This window comes from Calliphora vicina, chromosome 1, assembly GCF_958450345.1.
Source record: "Calliphora vicina chromosome 1, idCalVici1.1, whole genome shotgun sequence".
NCBI classification, from domain to species: domain Eukaryota; kingdom Metazoa; phylum Arthropoda; class Insecta; order Diptera; family Calliphoridae; genus Calliphora; species Calliphora vicina.
The window spans coordinates 45,535,326-45,555,524 of NC_088780.1; the positions used below are offsets into that span (position 1 = coordinate 45,535,326).

At 30.9% G+C, this 20,199-nt stretch overlaps 1 protein-coding gene across 1 annotated transcript; it reads right to left on the bottom strand.

Moving 5' to 3' along the window:
- Positions 1–3,801: 3,801 nt before the first annotated feature.
- Positions 3,802–15,077, bottom strand: LOC135959665 (uncharacterized). Its single transcript, XM_065510671.1, is given in 9 exon segments — positions 3,802–4,175; positions 4,252–5,109; positions 5,594–5,772; positions 7,980–8,196; positions 8,271–8,637; positions 8,709–9,208; positions 13,001–13,269; positions 13,356–13,921; positions 14,082–15,077. Coding segments are annotated over 9 exon segments (4,056 nt in total). The 5' UTR covers positions 14,988–15,077; the 3' UTR covers positions 3,802–3,981.
- Between the last annotated feature and the right edge of the window lie 5,122 nt (positions 15,078–20,199).

The window sequence follows — 20,199 nt, forward strand, 5'->3', positions numbered from 1 at the left end:
AAGTGAAGAATTTAATGAAAATCTTTTCGACTACAAACATATATAGTATATCAATCAAGTTTATATTACAATGGGACAGTGGTTAGAGTGTCAAAAAACCGTCAAATTTAAAAACCCGGTTTTCGGTTTAACCGAAAAAGTGTGTTTTTTAAAAACAGGTTTTGATTTTTGTCATTTAAAAAAACCGGTTTCGACTTTTGTCTTCAAAAAAACTGGTTAACCGGTTTGTACATATTATATTTTTATTTAATATTAATAAGGTCTACTTAAATTAATTTTTATTTGTGGACGCTAACTAATTAGAAATATGTTAGGAATTGTGTACAAAATCATCGGAAATTTAACATTTTAAATTTTTAAGGCTCTATCTTTTTGTAATTATTTTATATCTTTAAGGTAATATTGACAAAAGCTAAAATTTTCTATAAAATAAAACAATATTTTTAAAAATGGTATCAAGATTTTTCACCGTACACCGTAAACCGAAAACGAAATTCCATACATTTGCACTGAAAAAAATTTCGTTTTAGGAATCCAACGAAAATTAGGAACGAAACGGCACCGATCAGTAACGAAAAACCTGTCATTTGAGGCCGGAACGAAAACAACGTCAAGTAGGTTGTTTTCGGTGCTGTAGGAACGAAATTATTTTAATTATTTCTTTATTTCAAATATAAAGAAAATCAAAATGAATAAAACAAATTAAAAAATAATAGATTTTGTCAAAAACGGTGACGAACACTAACGTTTTTCAGTTTCAGTTTTAGTTATCGGCACCGATTACGGTGTATGTGGAAACCCAGCTTTAGAAAATATATTTCATTAAAACCGGTTGACCGTCTTACAAAAACCTGTTTCTCAAAAAGCGAAAAGTTTAAAAACCCCGAAACCGGTTGACCGGAAATTCCCAAAAATGACTCCGCGCGCGATTACCAATAATTTAAAATTATAAATAGTTTTGGAACTGTAAGCCGCAGGGTAAATGAGGACGGAATTGATTGCTATCTCCCCGTGGAAATTTTATTTTAAACGGGTAGAGACAAAACTAGAACTGAAATAAGCATCCAATCGCCAGATCTCAATTCAATAGATACCTATGGTATATTGCAGATCGCTAAATATGGACTTAAAAATTATACCATGAAGGAAACTTTATCAGATGCGGTTATAAGGGAATGTCAAGGGTAGTAAACCTTATACTCAGTTTGACGATTTTGGTGACCAATTTTCTTTTATGGACCTACAAAGATTGCGAAAATAAGTGGGCCCTCAAAAAAAGGTGTCATCAGTTTTTGACGAAAAGTTTGATACCGCTTAACTATATATGGCAATAATATAGCTAAGAGTCCACCAAACTAATTTTGTTTACATTTTTTTTACAAAATTGCTTTTTCGCGTACTTTTTTTGGAAAAAAATATAGGAAAAAAAATTTTTCACTTTTTTTTTGGAACAATTTACTCCTAATTTTTCACTAACCACATTTTGCAAAATTGTAGCTACGGTAAAGCTGATCAGCTCTTGTGAACACATCAATTCAATCTGAACGTGTCTAGGCACTAAATAGCTCACAAAGATCACCCTTTACCTTACAAATTTTCGTTTTTTTTTTAATATTTTCTTATCACTTATTGTTCTGCAATATCGAAGCCTGGGCAAATCATTATCAGTTTGATCCGGGCCCATTACGTTACCCAATCTTGATCACGCAAGACCGGCTTGATGCAATGTAAAAAACTTTAACATTTTTGAAAGGGGCCAAGGTTTGTGGAGCTCCTGAAGAGTAAATATAAGCTTCTTATATAAGAATATGATATTGGTGAAACCATTAGAACTTGAAGATTAATATTTTTGTGAAATTAAATCATTTTAAAACGGTGAAAATTGTTCCAAAAACTGATTTTTTCAGAAAAGTGATTACTTTAACGTTATTTACAGTATGATAGTAAAAAACAACATCTGAAATTTTCAGGTGAAATACTAATAACCTAAGGCTGTCGAGCTGTCTGGTTTTCTGTATGGTCTACCGATATGAGTCATCGATTTCTTTTCACTACGAAACACAAAAGAAATACAAGCCATCCGAATTCAGTTTGATTTTCCTCATATATATACTCTATTAAATTTTTGTTATCACTTAATGTTTTTTCAAGATAATTAAATAAGATTTTAATTTTTTTGTTAACCATGCAAACAGCAAAAGAGTTAAATGACAAACAGTATTTCTAAAGATTGGCTGGCTTATCTTTTAAACAATTTCATTCAGTCAGTAAATTTTTGATGACACTCGTAAATTTTGTTTAAATAGCTAAAATGCTGGTCATACTCAATTAATATTATAAAAAAAAATTTTAAACTTATGTGATCTACTGAAAACTTAAATGATCTACTGAAAATTTCAAATATCGATATGTTTGTTAAAAGCTAAACTAGAGCAATAAATAATCAAAAAGAATAAAAAGGGGAATTTGGTAGTTCTTTTAAATAAATCACATAAAAAAGCAATACAATTGTTGGTACCTTTTGTATATTTCAAACCAGATCATAGTTTTCAATCGCTGGTAGAAAATGAAAACCTTATTCAAACCTTTCTTTTAGATTTTTATCCTTAATTAGCACAGAATTATGCATTGTTTGAATGATATTCCTACAATAGATTCCCAAAACGGCTGGAAATAGGTATTAAGTCTGCACATACAATTGTTTCTGTCCAAAGATGAAGCCTATTGAAACTCAATGAAATCGGTCCATTATTTAACCTAGCCTCCATACAAATTTCCTCCCGTAATTGGACTTTATCGGTCATAGATGTTAAATTTATATAGGTATCCAAATAATTCCTATATCTAGAGAAAATAACTTATTAAAAAATATATATTTCATCAATATTGGTGGACAATAACATACATGTAGCACAAAAAACGTGTATCCTATTTATATATAAGATTAGTCATAGCTCCAATATAAGGCTTGCTTCCGATAATCACTTTAACGAGCAAAGAATTCAACAAAAAAAACTTTCATATAGACATAAATTACACATGGCGATCGGTCCATAATTAGTCATAGCTCCCATATAACGCCATCTTTTGAAAATCATTCACGAAAATAAATTACTTAAATTTCCCGAACAGAACACACTTTTTTGTAAAACAGTTTTGTAATTATCACGTGTTGTTGGATGTAGCTTCAACAATATGGCAGGTATCAATTTCCAAAGTTCGAAAGGCCCTATTGGAGGACCCTTTATAAGAAGAAATCACATTTAAATATTTCCTGCGGATCAATTTCCAATTTCGGATCAAGGCCCATTTCCGAAAATCAATTTAGAATCCAAATAAAATTTAACAATAATAAGATTCATACATCGTAACCTGAAATGCAAAAAGGCGTAACAACCAAAAAATTCAAAATTGAGTTTTTAATGATATTTGTTAGCGCATCAAGGCACACACCTTCACAAATTGTTAGCTTTCTCTTTTTATAAATAAAGTGTTGATTGGCCATTTTGCATTTTAGGTGACGATATGTAGGAATAAATCAAGTGTCAAATTAAATGTTTCGCAATAAAGTTTGAACTCCGCTAATATGACACCAGTGGAAATACTAAAATGAGCAATTATCATGTTAAAAACTATAACAAGTAACTGATTTAATTAAATAAATTTTTAATCAAATCCTCCCACAACTTTTTATCTTACTACGATTTGGGCAGCAAAGCGAACCAGGTTAAACTAGTTGAATATAAAATATATTTGTATTTGAACATTAACAGGTAGTTAAGAACCACGCGAAAAAAATAATTAGGTAATTAACAATTTATTTATTTATCTATCCAGCTAATAATTAAATAACGAAGTATTTCTTATCAATTGTAAACATTTATCAAGTAGTATTATTTTTATTTAGGTACTATAAAAACCCATCTCTTTAGCAACTGTTAACAACAAAAGTTGTATCATTGTTGCTACAATCAAAATCAATTAACAATCCAAAAGGCCTTTGTATAATAGCCAAGGGAATATGGCCTCCATATGTTTACGATAACGAGCATTCGAATACATTTGTTTCTTAAAAGTAACACCTTCTTCGGAGTCATTCATAAAATTATCCAAACTGGCATTATCGGTGGGATCACAGAGTACAGCAGCCATAACATTGGTAGTTGTTACATAACCTATGAAATGGATTAATAAATGAGAGAAAATTATTACAAGATTCCTTTCAAATATGAGATTTATTTAACAACCCACCCCATACTCCATATTTATAAATCATTTTGTGAATATCCTTTAAACTTGGTATGGCTTTGCTATAGTGAAGTATTTGTAAACTTTCTACTAAATGATCGTGATAGAATTTAATGAAATAATCAAATTCCTTTAACTTTATTTCCAATTTTGTGGACGATAGCAGAAAATACAAAAGATCATGGACAGGTGTAGCATAACGTGGCATTTGGAAATCAATCAAATAAGTCTCTGCAATATTCCCTTGATCATCATATTTAAACATGATATTGTTTGACCAACAATCGCCATGATTTAGAACATTAAATTCATTCGGATCGGCTTCCGGGTGCTTAAAGATTTCATCAGTTATTTGATTTTGTAATTTTTCTACTTTATCGTAATATAACTCAGAGTTGCAGTACTCTTTAATACATTCCAAAAGAGGTTTTGTACTACCGTCGAACATATTTTTTATTAGATCATAGCCTTCGTGCTTAATGAAAGCCGTGCAAAACTCTCTGGGATAGAGCCCTTTTTGAGCAACTCTCACTGCTGAGGCAGCATGCCATTGCGCCAATTTTTTCAATACACTTTTAGTATGTTCCATGTCTAGACCATCTAAACGATTTGTATTTTTAAAACCCTGTACTTTGAGATTCTCCAATAGAATGTAGTTTTGTTCGATGGGTAATTGGTAGGATTTGGCACCAAATATCACCTTGACCCCAGCCTCAGCGTAGATTTGTTCAAATTCTGGTACAAAGTCACGATACATTCCGGCTTCGGTAGCAAACACATTATGATTTTTCATTAAATCTTGAAAGGTTTCGGTATCGTGGCCAATTTTCAGCATGAAACTAATAGATTTGGTGGTGGCATCTGGAAGACGAGGATTAAGTTTTAAAATAATTGTAAATTATAATTATTTTTAAAAATTTATAATTTTTCGAATAATTCGAAACTTTCAAAATTGGCGAATATTGAAAATCATGTAAAATCTTAAGATCTATTGGAATTCTATGGATTTTTAACAACACAATAATAAACAGAAATATAACCTTCATATTAGTATAAATTTATTGTGAAAAAATTTAATTCTTTGGAAAAAATAGCTTAAAAAATAATTTTTATAGTTAAATTTTTATTTATTATCGATCAAAAATATGGTTGAAAAAAGCTAATTTTGAAATTAATATACGGAAACATATGTAAACAAATCGAGGTAGTCGTAGGATTTTGCTTATATCTCAGTTAATTTAATGTATTTGATATACTGATACCTCATGTAGATCCGTAGTATATTTAGGCCTTAGAAAAATATACACAAAGGTTCAAAACTTACTTTTAGTTTGTAAATAATTACCTTTTAACTTCATATTAATTTCCACCTTTAACATAACAGTAGCATAATTTTCTCCAGGTGCTAAAGCATTATCAACACTGAAATCTAATATTTCTGCAAAATCATTATTTACATTTTTTAAGAGACCTTCAAAGAGTGCTGGCTGAATCCATGATGGGAATTTAGTTTTGTTATCATTACTATTTTGATTAGTGCACATGTTTTTGTTGGTTTTTTTATCTTATTTATCAACAACTGCAAAAGTTTATTTTTTTATAAAACAAATACAAATAAATGTTTGAAATATAATTAAATAAATACACAATACCGGTTAGACTATGTCCACAATATATTCTAAACTAAATTGTTATTAGCAGGTGTATATCAATTTATTATTGAAAGCTGTATGTGATAAGCTTAATGTCACCATATTAAAGCTTTTTGGAGAGCTTTTTACTTTACGCTTAATTAAATATTTGTTAGACAAATTATTGAATTGAGTGTATGAAATGACTTCAATGATAATGTTTAACATATAGAGAATGAGAGATATTATTCAATGTTAAAGAGAAAGAGGAGGTGAGAATATAAATATTAATTTGATAAATTATACTCGTTTAGTTTATAGCATCAACATTTTTGCAGATATACTGTGGGTGACAATACAATGGAAACTTATGGGGTATTATTTCATATGAAATAATACCCCTGCTATCGGACATTATGACCTAATAGCAGATCGTTTGAATCCCCCAATTGTTTTTGATCACCTTCACTGTGTTTGGGGAGTTATTTTATTTTAAAAATTGGGGTTCTATTTCATATGAAATAAGACCCCAATAATGGGGTGTTATTTCATTTCAGTTTGGGGCATTATTTCATTTTGTTGGGGTCTTATTTATTAGTTTTAAAAAGTTTCCCTCTTTAACCTTAAAAGTTCGACCAGTTAAATAGATTTCCAATAGCTTATGTGTGTTTGCCGGTAAATTTTGACTCAATTTGTATATTAATCCAGCATGCCATACCTTATCAAACGCTTGAGAGATGTCGATGAAAAGTGCGGAACAGTATTTCTTTTCTTCAAACGCTTTTCTCAACATATGTACAAGTCTATGGGTTTGTTCGATAGTACTGTATTTTCTTCTAAATCCAAATTGATGATTCGGAATACAATTGTTTTCAGTTAACATCGGGTACAACTTGTTCATAAGTATCTTCTCAAATAGCTTTGATATATTAGACAATAGGCTGATGGGTCTGTATGATTCTACTTTTGTGTGATCTTTTCCCGGCTTGGGTATCATGGTAACCAGTGAAACCTTCCATACTGGAGGATAATATTCAAGTCGTAATATAGCATTAAAAATAAAAAGAATTATTTTTATTGCTATCCGGGGTAGCTCCATAAGCATCTTGTTGCTGATCTTGTCCATACCAGGAGCTTTCTTGATATTGGTGTCTACATTGAATTCAACAGGAATGAGTTTCATATAGACTTAATTCACACGACCCAAATTTGGTCATAGCTAAAATCACTTTAACGAGTATTAATCTATCCAAAATTTTGTAATTCAAATTTAATATATAAATTGAAATAAACAGCACGGCCTAATCTAATGGCGATCTGTCTTGACCGACCTTAATTTCTAGCTGGTTTTAAATGTTTAAATGTAAATTACTAAAACTTTATCTTCAATGCACAACTCCACATACAGGTTTGTTGGGCCCAAAAAATAGCGTGTAAATCAAATTCGCTTAAAATGAGGTTCTAATTTAGAACGAAATGCTTTTGTGGGGCAAATGATTTTTTATTTCGCGTAAAACAATACATCAGTCACATAACAAAAAAAAAATTGGGACCTAAAAATCGCGTTAAATAAAAAGCGGACGTAACTACACAAAAATTCAAAATCGAGTTTTTGATTGATTGAACAATAGCCAAGAATACTCTATTATTATGGATTTTATAACGTACACTGTAAAAACAATAAAAATGTAGTTACGTCCGTTTGTATTTACTTAAAGCGACGATATATACTTTAAGTAAACTGATTTTATTTGTACTTTTAAAAACTTACTTAAAACAAAAGTAAAGTAAAAAAACAGAACTAAAAAAATTATTTCTTATCGAAAATTATGGAAAAAATATCAATTAAAAAAACAATATATTCTGATACATAAAAAAGATCAAAACATAACAAAAAATTCATAAAAATTAACGAAGTTTTCAAAAATGAAATCCGCGTTATATAAAAATCGTGTAAAAAAAGTAGCGTATTTGAAAAAATGGTTGCTAATTTGAGTTCGCGTTATATCGAATTCGCGTAAATAAAGTACCGTATAAATGGAGGCTTACCTGTATATAAATTAGTATATTTATTTATTCATTAAAAACATATATTCTTACTTTATTTTCCCAATAATTTACAAATTAAAATTTAAAAGACCTCTTCTGTTCATCCAAGGTAAAATGGCTTCGATATGAGAACGGTAGCGTTTATTTAAAAACATTTGTTTTTTAAAAGCTAGACCTTCATCCTCGTTACTCATCATTTTCTCTAAACTGGGTTTATTACTAGGTTCCAATAAAACAGCTGCCATAATACCCATTATGCTATTCATAGCTAAAATGTATAAATAAGAATAATTAAAAATGTTATGAGCCATATATGAATGTAAGTAATTTAAAAACACTTACCCCAAGTTCCATTTTCTAACATTTCCATATGCAAGTCTTTTAGACTGGGAATATCTTTGGGATATTTCAATAATTCCAAATTAGCCTTAAGATTTTCATGATAATAACGTATGAAATAGTCAAAATGCTGCAATTTTATCTCCAACTTCGGGGAGGTTAATAAAAAGTAATATAAATCATAACAGGGTGTATCGTATTTAACTAACTGAAAGTCCACAAAGTAAGTATCAACAATATTTCCTTCATTGTCATGTTTGAACATGATATTATTGGTCCAACAATCTCCATGATTAAGAACATTGAATTTATTCCAGTTAATTTTACTGGCATTAACCAAGTAAGTGGTAGAGTTTTCTAAAAATGCTTCCTAAACAATGAAATTTAATAAATACTCTAAAATAAACAATTAATTGAGCAAAATATTTTTAAGCAACTTACCACATTTTTAATATATTCCTCATTACCCTCATATTGCTTTACACATTCCAAATATATTTTCAAGAATGAGTCTGCCATTTTCTCTCTCATCTCTCTAGTATCTTCTGTATATACGGAACGTTCATAAACTTCAGGGAATTTTCCATTGGTTTCAAATAAACAGGCAGAGGCTGCATGAAATTCGGCAAGTTTTTTCAAAATTGCTTTAGTGTGTTCCATATCTAAACCCTCCAGACGATCACAGTTTTTGAAGCCTTTACTTCTAAGATTTGCCAGTACTAATGTCTCACATTGTGTGTCTTTGGGCAGATTATAGCTTTTAGGACCAAATACTATATCGACACCAGCTTGTTCTTTGTAAAATTTCTCAATTTTTGGTATAATACTATTGTATGCTGTTGTTTCTTTTTCAAATGCATGAAGCAAGGCAATGATAGATTTAGCTTGTTCACCATGTGGAGGTATTTTCAACATGTACGATAGACTACGGGTGGTATGGTCTGTAAAGTATAAAAAATAGTTTAGTTTATATATTTAAATGAGTGACTTCAAAATCTTATTATTCATAATAATTCTAATGAAACGCTGACAAAATATAATTATTGTGTACACTCTCTCTTTAAATATATTATTCAGGAGGTGTTATTAGCTGCCTGTGGCCAAATTAATCCAACTTTAGATGTATGGCTGTGCTTTGCTGGATTTGAAATCCCTACACCCAAACAAATTTAACTCTCTAACACGCAAGAGTGTCTCAAGGCATGCATTACAAAACACCAATTATCTCAAAAAGTTTGTTAACATAACCCTCGAAGGTCGAAATGCATTCTGACTTTTAGTTTAGACTTTAATTTTCTGTCAGCAGTTTTGTGAGTGATGTCATAATTTTAAAACGTGAAATTTAGTGTGTCATGTTTTGTTTTAAGTTTTACTAACTTTTAGTCGCCCGATCTATTCCAAATTTTTTTATTAGTTCTTTTTGATTAGTTTTTTAATAAAATCGTATCATAATTATTGTTTTTTACACCTAAACCGGCAACAGTGCCCTGACTTGCACTTTGTTCCTAAACTTAATTTTCGAATTAGTTTCTGATGGCTGTTCTGAGTTTATAGAGTCATAATTACCCTAAAAAAATTATTCGACAACTTTTTTTTAACTTTTTAAAGTTTGCGGATTAGAGGGTTAATACGTCTCAACATTATGCCCATTCAAACACACTGGAGTATACACACATTCTGTTGCTCTCAACTACATTCTGTAAAAGACCAGATCTTTTGGTGAACACTGAGGTGCTTAAGTGAAAGTGTTTTCCGCAACATATGAAAAATTCAATGGCTAGTCATGTTCCCAAAGAGTAACAAACTTCCGGATGAGCTATTGTCTTACCCCACGATATGAACTAGTTGCAAGGCAAAACGAATGGTGTATCCACCAGTCTCAATAGTAAAAGAGAAAGAAGTATTTTTGATTTCGGAAAATTCCATCAACAGTAGTCGATGTTAGGAGTTACAATTCGGATTTCTTAAAGCTGGATCAACAGTAGGAGCGAAGAAATACTACGCAATCAATACACTCGACGTAAAATATGCCTTTTCCGCAAACTGGCAACATCCTTGGTCTAATAACAAATTACTTCAAGAATAGGTAACTAATTTATGTATGCGACAGCGGCACAAATCAAAAGATGATTACACAATATCATCCTTAATATTGCAGAATGACTGCAAAGGAACCACGGGAGTACCTGTTACCATATTTCTTACGAATCAAGGATGTTTCTGAGTACTTGCACAGATTTGCACGTTCTTGATCAACCATATGCTCAAGCTGTGTGGAGAAGGACAAAGACGAGAGCGCGGAAAATGTTATATTTCGAGCTTTAGTGGAATAAATATTCCAACTATGGAACCAACAGATTTAGTAGGATATATTATGGATATATAAGGAACTGATAGAAGAAAGAGAAGTTAAGAAAAGGCGCCACTACACCATTTTTAATTGAAATTAAGAACATTATACATGATATTGAAAAATTCCAAATGAAATTGATAATTTCCATTTTAAATTGAGAAAATTCCAAATGAAATTGAGAATTTCCATTTTAAACTGAGAAAATTTCAAATGAAGTTGAGAAATTCAAATTGAAATTTAGAAATTCAAATTGAAATTTAGAAATTCAAATTGAAATTTAGAAATTCAAATTGAAATTTAGAAAATTTCAAATGAATTTGGGAAATTCTTATTATACTCTACTTCCTTGACCTCAGAATTCTTTTGATTTTGGACCAAATTATTTCAATAAGGTTAAGCATTGGTGAAAATTTCACGTAGACGACTGTGGCAGGGAGCATTGTCACATGCCAGAACCAGTTAAGATAACTGATTGCCCAACTCTTGTCATCTATCTATGTAGAACTCTTTTGACCCATTCGTTTGCGCTTTCGGCAGTGCACGACTATCCCTTTGAATAATGCCTGCGGTACCAATTACACTTATTAGGTGGATGTTGTGGCCACGGGAAGTAGTTATCGAACTGTTCAACATGAGATCAACCATGTTTTCTACGACAAAATAAATTAAAATTGGTCTTTTCATCCAGACCACCACATCTTTCTACATCTGATATAATCGTTAATTTTGTTTTTTTTTTTAATATAAAATAATTTATATAATGTTTCTCAATTTTATTTAGAATTTTCTCATTTTCATTTGGAATTTTCTCAATTTCAAATCGAATTTCTCAATTCCATTTGGAAATTCTCAAATTCATTTGGAATTTTCTCCATTTCATATTGAAATTCTCAATTTAAATTGGAATTTTCTCAATTTAAAATGAAAATTCTCAATTTCATTTGGAGTTTTCTCAATTTAATCTTGAAATTCTCAATTTTAATTGGAATTTTCTCATTTTAAAATGAAAATTCTCAATTTCATTTGGAATTTTCTCAATTTTAATTTGAAATTCTCAATTTCATATGGAATTTTCTCAATTTCAATGAAAAATGGTGTACATTACAATCAACTGAAGATAACCAGGCCCTTGTTTTAATACTTCGCAGCAGTCCCATGGAGAAGAGTGGTTGAATGGGGGTGTATTTTAGTACTTAAATACTAGAAATGATCCATGCTGAAAACTCTCTAGAATATATGAAGAGTTTAGAGAATAACATTGCCTAAACAGAGTGGTAAATACAATACGGGAGTGGATATTATATTAAAATATGATGTCCTTTCCTATTCCACATTGAAGATTCTTGAGAGTTGTCCAAGTCGTGAAATTGTTCCCAATTCGTTTTCGCTGCGGCATGCAAATCATACATCTGCTGAAGACCAATATGTTGCATTATTCGCCACACATATACTACTTGGGTAATGTGTAAATGAACTAACGAATAACTTGTGTGTTGATAACACTCCTAGCCTTTTTCTCACATCATATCCTAAGATGGATGAAGTGAATGTTCTTGCAGCTTTTGGTAATTTGGATCTTCGAACCATTTTCGTCTTCTTTTCCCTTTCCGAAGTTCGCAACGTTATACGGACAGCTATGAAACAAGCTCAACAATTCCTTTCCTTACCTACTCGGACCTGGTATCAAAAATTCCATTCCATTAATTAAATCTTTTATTACACTCAGACAAAAATGTTAAATTAATCAGACTTGAAAAATTGCAATCAGATCCAGGTGAGAAGCATTTAGAACTTGGTGTAGTAATAAAGGTCAAAGAACTTAAATTCTATCCTATCCTATGACTTGCTCGTCTTCCTATGGTGTCGAAAACGTTTCTTGATTTAAATCGAACTTTCACAGAGATCGTACTATACTAGTTGTTGTAGATGGGATCTCATCAAGCGACTTCAAAATTAATTCAGTAGTATCTAAAGGCTTCGTTCAGAATAATGTCCGCTGCACGGAACTCATTTTCGTTAGCCGTAGAGTTTTACGTAATACTTAAACTTCTATCAACAAGTTCTCAACCATTTGTGGTCGCTTGGACGACATTTGGAAACATTTCCAGAAGAAGTGTTTCCAGTCACTTTCAATATATTTTCCTAGTTCCAACTCAATGCACTGCACGAGAAGGAGTATTTATACAAAAACGGACCCAAAAAACTATGCCAAAATACTTCGATTATTCCGATACAGATAAATAACTTATCCATGGATATGTATGTTACACAGTGATAAACATACAATTTCACTTTTCCGGTTTCTCTGTTAATTTTGTGGTATTTGAATTACTACTTAATTTGTTTAATACCCCGCCATTATTAGCTCTCATAAATTTACCTGTAAGTTCAATGTCAATGTCTACTTGTAACATTATCGATGAATAATTATCACCAGCACTAGTTGCTGGACTAACGTTAAACTTAAGTATTTTCTGATAATTCTCGCAATCGGCACGTACGATATCAATAAATAACGATTCATTAACCCATTCTGGATAAGAGTTCCTCAATGGTTCAGTATTTTGTGCTTGTTCAGTTGTATGTACAGAAACGGTTGTCATTGATTCTTTTAACTTATCAGCCGCCGCAATTCTGTTATCTAAATCACTGCATTGATATGAAAAAAAAACAAAAATTTAAAAACATATACTAGAAATAATTTGATGTTTTGGTTTTTAATTTAGTATACTTACGTCAGATTTATTTCCATAAAACCGCGATTATGCAGCCAAGGTAAGATTTCATTAATGTATTTACGATAACGTTCATTCGAATACATGGCATTCTTAAAATTGTTACTTTCATCTGTATCACCCAAGAAATTTTCAAATTTAGCACTGTCAGTAGGATCTAGCAAAACAACTCCCAGGGTAAAGAAGGATGTCATGGTAGCCATTGAACCAAAATCTAGCATTTGCATATGGAATTCTCTAAGATTTGGTATATCCAGGGGATAGTCCAATAGTTTTAAATTGCTGCTTAAGTGTTCATGATAGTAACGTATAAAATAGTCAAATTGTGAGAGTTTTATGTCAATTTGTACTGAGGAAATAATAAAATAGTATAAATCCATAGCTGGTGAACCCCAATTGGTGTTTTGGAAATCTACGAACAAAGTCTCTTCTAATTTGCCATCATTAGCGTATTTAAAGAGAATATTGTTGGACCACGAATCGCCATGATTAAGCACAGTAAAGTAGCCGGGCAAGAGTTTTCGACTACGAACAAACAGCTCGATTAAATTGTCAAAGAATTGGTCCTGAAAAAAGGAAATAGAGATAAAATATTTGTTTATACAAGACAGTAAATCTAATAAGTTTTCGGTTACAGCCTTTGAATTTTGTTTGGATTGAGTCAAACATTCAAATCAGTTTTAATAAAAATTTAGTTGGAGTAATAAGTTTAATAGTTTTACTCACCATTAAATCATAATATTTCTCCCCATTATCGTAAGTCTTTAAATGATTCAAAAATGGTTTCTTAAAAGCCATAAACATTTGCTGCATTACAGCACGAGCCATTTCATTATCCATATCGGGTGAAAAAACTGGAGGATAAGCTCCGCTCTTTGCCACACGACAAGCTGAAGCAGCATGAAATTGTGCCATTTTACGTAACACACCTAATGTATGTTCCATATTTAAGCACTCCAAACGATTGACATTTTTAAAGCCATCCACACTTAGATCATCCAACAAAACATAATGTATGTTAGAGTCCTCAAGATCTAGCCTATGGGACTTAGCACCAAATGTAATATCAACACCTGCCTGGCGATACATTTCTTCCAACTCTGGCATGACTTCAGTATAGACAGTATTTTCGGTTGTAAAGAAATTCATGGCCTGTAACATTTCCTTCATTTCCTTAGTGTCATGAGGCACCTTCAGCATGTAGGAGAAATCTTTGGTTGAATCATCCTGAAATTTCGCAGTCATTTTAACTCTCAGCATAAGAGTGGCATAATTTTCACCAGCAGCCATGGCGGGAAAAGCCTTAAAGGCCGTAATCTCTATAACATTGGGATGTGTTTTAAGCAGTAGCTTTTTAAAGTTTACTGCATTAACCCATTCTGGAACACGAATGTCTTGAACTTCTTCTTTTGCAATAGCTTCTGTTGATGTTGTTTCTACTGCTGAAAGTGTTTTTACTTCCTCTTTACCAATATCAGTTTGTTCCTCATTTTCTTCCTCGATAACAGCAACGGCTGGCAGTTCTACTTTAGGCAATGGTCTAGGATGTTTTTTGTAGCTAAAGTCTTTATTTGATACCACCGGAGCTATATCATAGCTATTACTTTTATGTTTAGAACTACGCAGACCCATGAGTATTTAATATGTTGCTATCTTTAACTTAAAATACGAATTTAATTAGAATTTACTGTAAACAACAACCTTCACGCTTCACTTTAGCTATTTAACTAAAAACAAAGTAATTACAAACTAATTTTTTTTTATTTTATATGCATTTCAACAAATTTATGGTTTTTATTTTCATTTGCGATAAGCTTTATTTAAAATTTGTAAACGTTTATCTATTTTCTAACAGTATTTTTTACGGTCGACTAGTTATCAACTCTCAAATTTGGACTTTTATGGGTATAACAAAAGATAATTCTAACTATTACTCTCTTTCTCTTTATACATCTGTTATCAATACTATTTGGTTTCTATTGTTATCAATATTTTGAATTTAAAAAAATGTAACGTAAATTAGTAAGAAGTTTGTTTTTTTAATTTCGGCAATAATGCCGAAATATAGTCTAATCCTGATAAATTTATATTATGGTAGGTTAAAACAAGAAAAAAAATTGTTATGAAAAAGATTTTATAATCATCACCATACGATATACGATTTTGATCCATTACTTAATTTCTGTTAAACGCTATTGTCACTGTTGAATGACTTAGGACATTAAAATGTATAGTTTATGGAATATATTTAGTTAGGTTCTACACTGTTGCATATTCCTATTAACGCACTTAATTTTTTTCTGTATTTTTGTCATATATTTGTTGTTCTCATCCAAAAGCTAAATTTAACTTTTTTAATGAGAGACAACATAACGGTACATTTTGAAAGTAAACAAGTCTTTTTTCTTATTCTTGTTATTTGCCTTGATTATGCGATCAAATGTTCTTGGTTCTATTTTAATTGGAATATTCGTATAAACGCAGACGTGAAATTTGTTTTTAAAAAAGTTACCAAAAATAAAATATTATCAATTTATGTTTTTTTTCAACCAAAGGTACGTTTCTAATAGTAACATCTCAATTTACTGCAACTTTTTCTATTTGAATCAATAAATTTCATCACTTTTAAAGATGCCCAAGGGAACTTTTTTGTCCGATCAAGAAAATATTCAAATTAAATTTTTTCAAGACCAAGGATGTTCCAATAGAGAAATTGGACGTAAAATCGATCGTTCGGAAAGTGTGGTGCGAAATTTCTTGAAGAAAGGTCAAAATTATGGAGTTCGCAAACCTACAAAGTGAAATACAAAACTAATAAGAAGACAATTTAATTTAATAAAACAAGAAGCAACCCGCAACAAATTGAATTCCACACAAATAAAAGCCGAAATGTAAACCAATGCTAAAAAGCACCATAAAGAAAATCGTCTAAAATTCGCAAGAAAATATATGAAATGGACAGATGAGTGGAAAAAAGTAATTTTCTCTGACGAAAAACAATTTAATTTAGACGGTCCTGACTCATACTCATGCTATTAGCTATTGATTTGATATCAAACGATGTTCGGATGTCAAAACGTAATTTCGGTGGTGGCAGTGTTATGGTTTGGGCAGCGTTTTCTGCAGTTGGCATGTCGAAAATATGTTTTGTTCCGACAAAAATTAATAGTGCGATTTATGACGAACTGCTGGAAGATACTCTTCGTTCATTTATGGATGAAAAAATAGATGAAGATTGCATATTCCAACAAAATAATGCTGCAATCCATATTTCTAATCGAAATCTTGGTTTAATGAATATAGCATTCCTCTGTTGGACTCTGTTGGCTTGTAGTCCGGAATTAAAGTCAATGGAGAACTTGTGGGGATACATGGTCCGTAAAGTTTATGCAAATAATACCCAGAATGAAAGCATAATGACTGTGACAGAGCTGAAACTAAAAATTAAACAAGTCTGGGAGGAAATTGATTCCGATCTGCTTAAAAAATTAGTGGAATCAATGCCAGACCGTATTTTTGAAACAATCCATAACAAAGGATCATCCACACATTATTAATAATGCTACAGTAGCCCATACATTAAAGTGCGTTTATAGGAAAATACTCTTAAAAATTGCTGTTAATCTCGAAAATTAAGTAAAAAAAAAAGTACAAATTATTTTTTTTTTGTAAACAATATTTTAAGTGAAGTCTTAACTAATTTAATAGCCCCCTAAATATGTTATTGTTTAATTTTTAAAATTTTTTAAAAAAAAAGTAGTGTGCGTTTATAAGAATATATACCAGTGTATAGTTGATAAAAAAATCGGCTTTTCGACATTTTAAAATTTAGACTATCCTATTCTAATGTAAACAAGTAGGAGAGCTATATTCGTCGCAATGGACTTTGAAATATCTATCATTAGATATCCATGTTGTCTATATTAATGACATAGTAATCCAGATATAGATCAAAAATAGGCCAAAAATCGTGGTTGTCCCGGTTTTTTTCTTATATCTCCGCCATTTGTGGGCCGATTTTGTCGACAGACGGACATGGCTATATCGACTTCGCTCTCTATAACGGTCCAGAATATATATACTTTACGGGGTAGCAAATGAAAAATCTAGAAATTACAAACGGAATGACAAACTTATATATACCCTTGCCACACACGGTGAAGGGTATAAAAATATAGGGCTGGTAGTTTTATCGGTTAGAAAAAATTAAAATATAAAAAATTCTTGAATTTTTTTACCTTTTTGGGATAACATAATCGATTGTTTGACATTTTTCGGAACAAAAATTCGATTTCGATTTTTTCCAGCTGAAAGTCGTTCGAAAAATCGAATTTTTGAACCTTACTACTTAATGTTACAAACGAAATGTTGAATTGAATATGATACTTTAGGTAGCTAGAAAAATAAGTAATTTTTCTTATTATTTCATCAGATTATATTCGATTATTTAATGCTGATAATTATTATAATTGATTAATAAAAGTCATTTTATTAATTCAAAAATCAATAAATTTAATTTTAAGATAGCATTGATAGTCAACATATAAGACAATGAAAACTTGCTAAAGAATAAGTTTATTATTCCATAAAAAATTTATGGCAGATTGCATATAAAAACATTTAAAAAGTCTCACACTTTTATTCGCAAATGACTGCCCCCGACATATTAAACGTTTGCTAATATATTTGTTTGTGTGCCAAATCTCTAGGAAATTTGCTGATAATTACAAACCAATAATTCAATTATTTGTTACAAGTAAGAAAGTATGGTCGGCCATGTCCTTCCATATAATACCCTGCACTGAGTAAATGTGCAAAAACCAATTATGGACCGATCGCCATGCAATTAGGTCGTGTAATTTATGTCTACATGGAACGTATTTCTGTTGAATTCTATTACAGAGATTTATATTCGTTAAAGTGCTTTTCGGAAGTGATCCTTATATGGGGCTATGAGTAATCATCATAAAATTTTTTTGGAGCGAAAGTTGTGTGAATACTTATATAAAATAGACATATATGACCGATAAAGTCATATTTCGGAAGTACATTTGTATGGTTCCACTACCAATATTTTGATATGTTACAAATGGAATGATCGTAGTATAATACTAAAAACATGTTAAAGGATTTTATAAAAACATAAATTAATATATTTAATACATTTGTGTGATAGAGGCCATGTCCATTATTTCGATCCTGCCCATTTTTAGCCCAATTACAAAGTTTGAAGGCTTTCGAAATTGTAGTTCTTTGATATTCTAAAATAACTATTTATTTTTTATGTTCGGGCGAGCTACGTACAAATAAATCGTGCAAATATTAAAAACTATAAATATTACAGATCGCAAGATATTCGCTAATATATATTTACTTTTTATGGGAGGTGCCACGCCCAATTTCAAAAAAGTAGAATACAGTTCCTTCCACGTACAAAGGAAGATACTGTGACAATTTCAAGAAAATTTTCTCAGCCTTCTAGTTGGCTATAAGCATCAACCCAATGCAGTATGGTCCAAAAGCCAAAATTGCGGCAAGAATTATTTCCAAGGAATATAGCATCATAAAACTTTATGTAGAGACCACTGATGCTAAAATAAGTATTTAAAAAAATTGGCAATACCCCCTGCCCTCTTTTCTGAAAAACCCCTCGCCCACCAACTCACCAAACATTTTCAAAAAAGATCTCAATCTATATTCTCGTAGCACTTACCACAAATACCATTTTAAAAAAGTTGCGATTAAACCCCCCCCACCCCCTCATTTATATTCTCATAACACTATATACAAATAGCATTTCTTCATTAGTTTTGGCGTTTTCTTGGAGCTCTGCTATAAGTAAATTTTGGGTAAGCAATTGTTTATGTCTTTGACATTCACTATCGTTATAAAACTTGTTACAAAAATTTGAGTATGTTTCTAGAAAAAAGAAAATTATTTTCTTCGGTTCAAGTAGTTGCAAAACATTTGAGTATGGAATGAAGCCTGATCTTCCCACAAATAACCACATGTGTATCATTCCTTAGGCAAATGCAGGCAACGTAAGTTCTATACTACAGAAGACAAACAACTTTTTCGTAACTTCACAAAAAACGTTACTAATTAAAACACGAAATTTTATACATTTTAATATAAACATTTAGTAATATAAACATTTAGTAAATTATTTTAAGTTGTTTTTTAAGTACACACCTCTGGTATTGTAATCCATGTTGGTAAAATCTTAGTTATAAGCATTTTTTGTACTTTTTTCAGCTTGAAAACTCTATTTAAAAAATGTCAACTTTCCCTGCTGTTTATATATAAACTGAGTGCATTTGTCATTCCGTTTGTAGCATATCGAGATATTGGTAGTAGATCCAAAAAGTATATATACTTAATATTCTAGCTATGTCCGTCTGTCTGTCTATTGTTGACTGGATAGAGGTTCGAGAAATTTTCCCCAAATATTTCTTCAAAATATTTTTTGTTAATTAGAAATGTATTGATATTGAAATCGGCGTGAAAAGATCGGTCCATAATTGGTCATAGCTCTCATATTAGGAAAAACACATTAGCCTACACAAATATTTTAAAAATACCGATACATCAACGCACAAAATTGTATGACTATCTTCCCTTAGTAGATTATAGCTCCCATAAGGCTCGCATTTGAAAAAATGCATTAACGCTTGGTTTTTGACTATCGAGCCATAATTATACATAGCTCCTATATCCGGAAAGTACATTATCCTCTAACAATGTGAATTTTGACACTGATATTTTGTAGCAATAATAAATATAGAACAAGCCAACATATGCGAACCAAATAAATTTGTTTTTACAAAAAGCACAACAAATACGA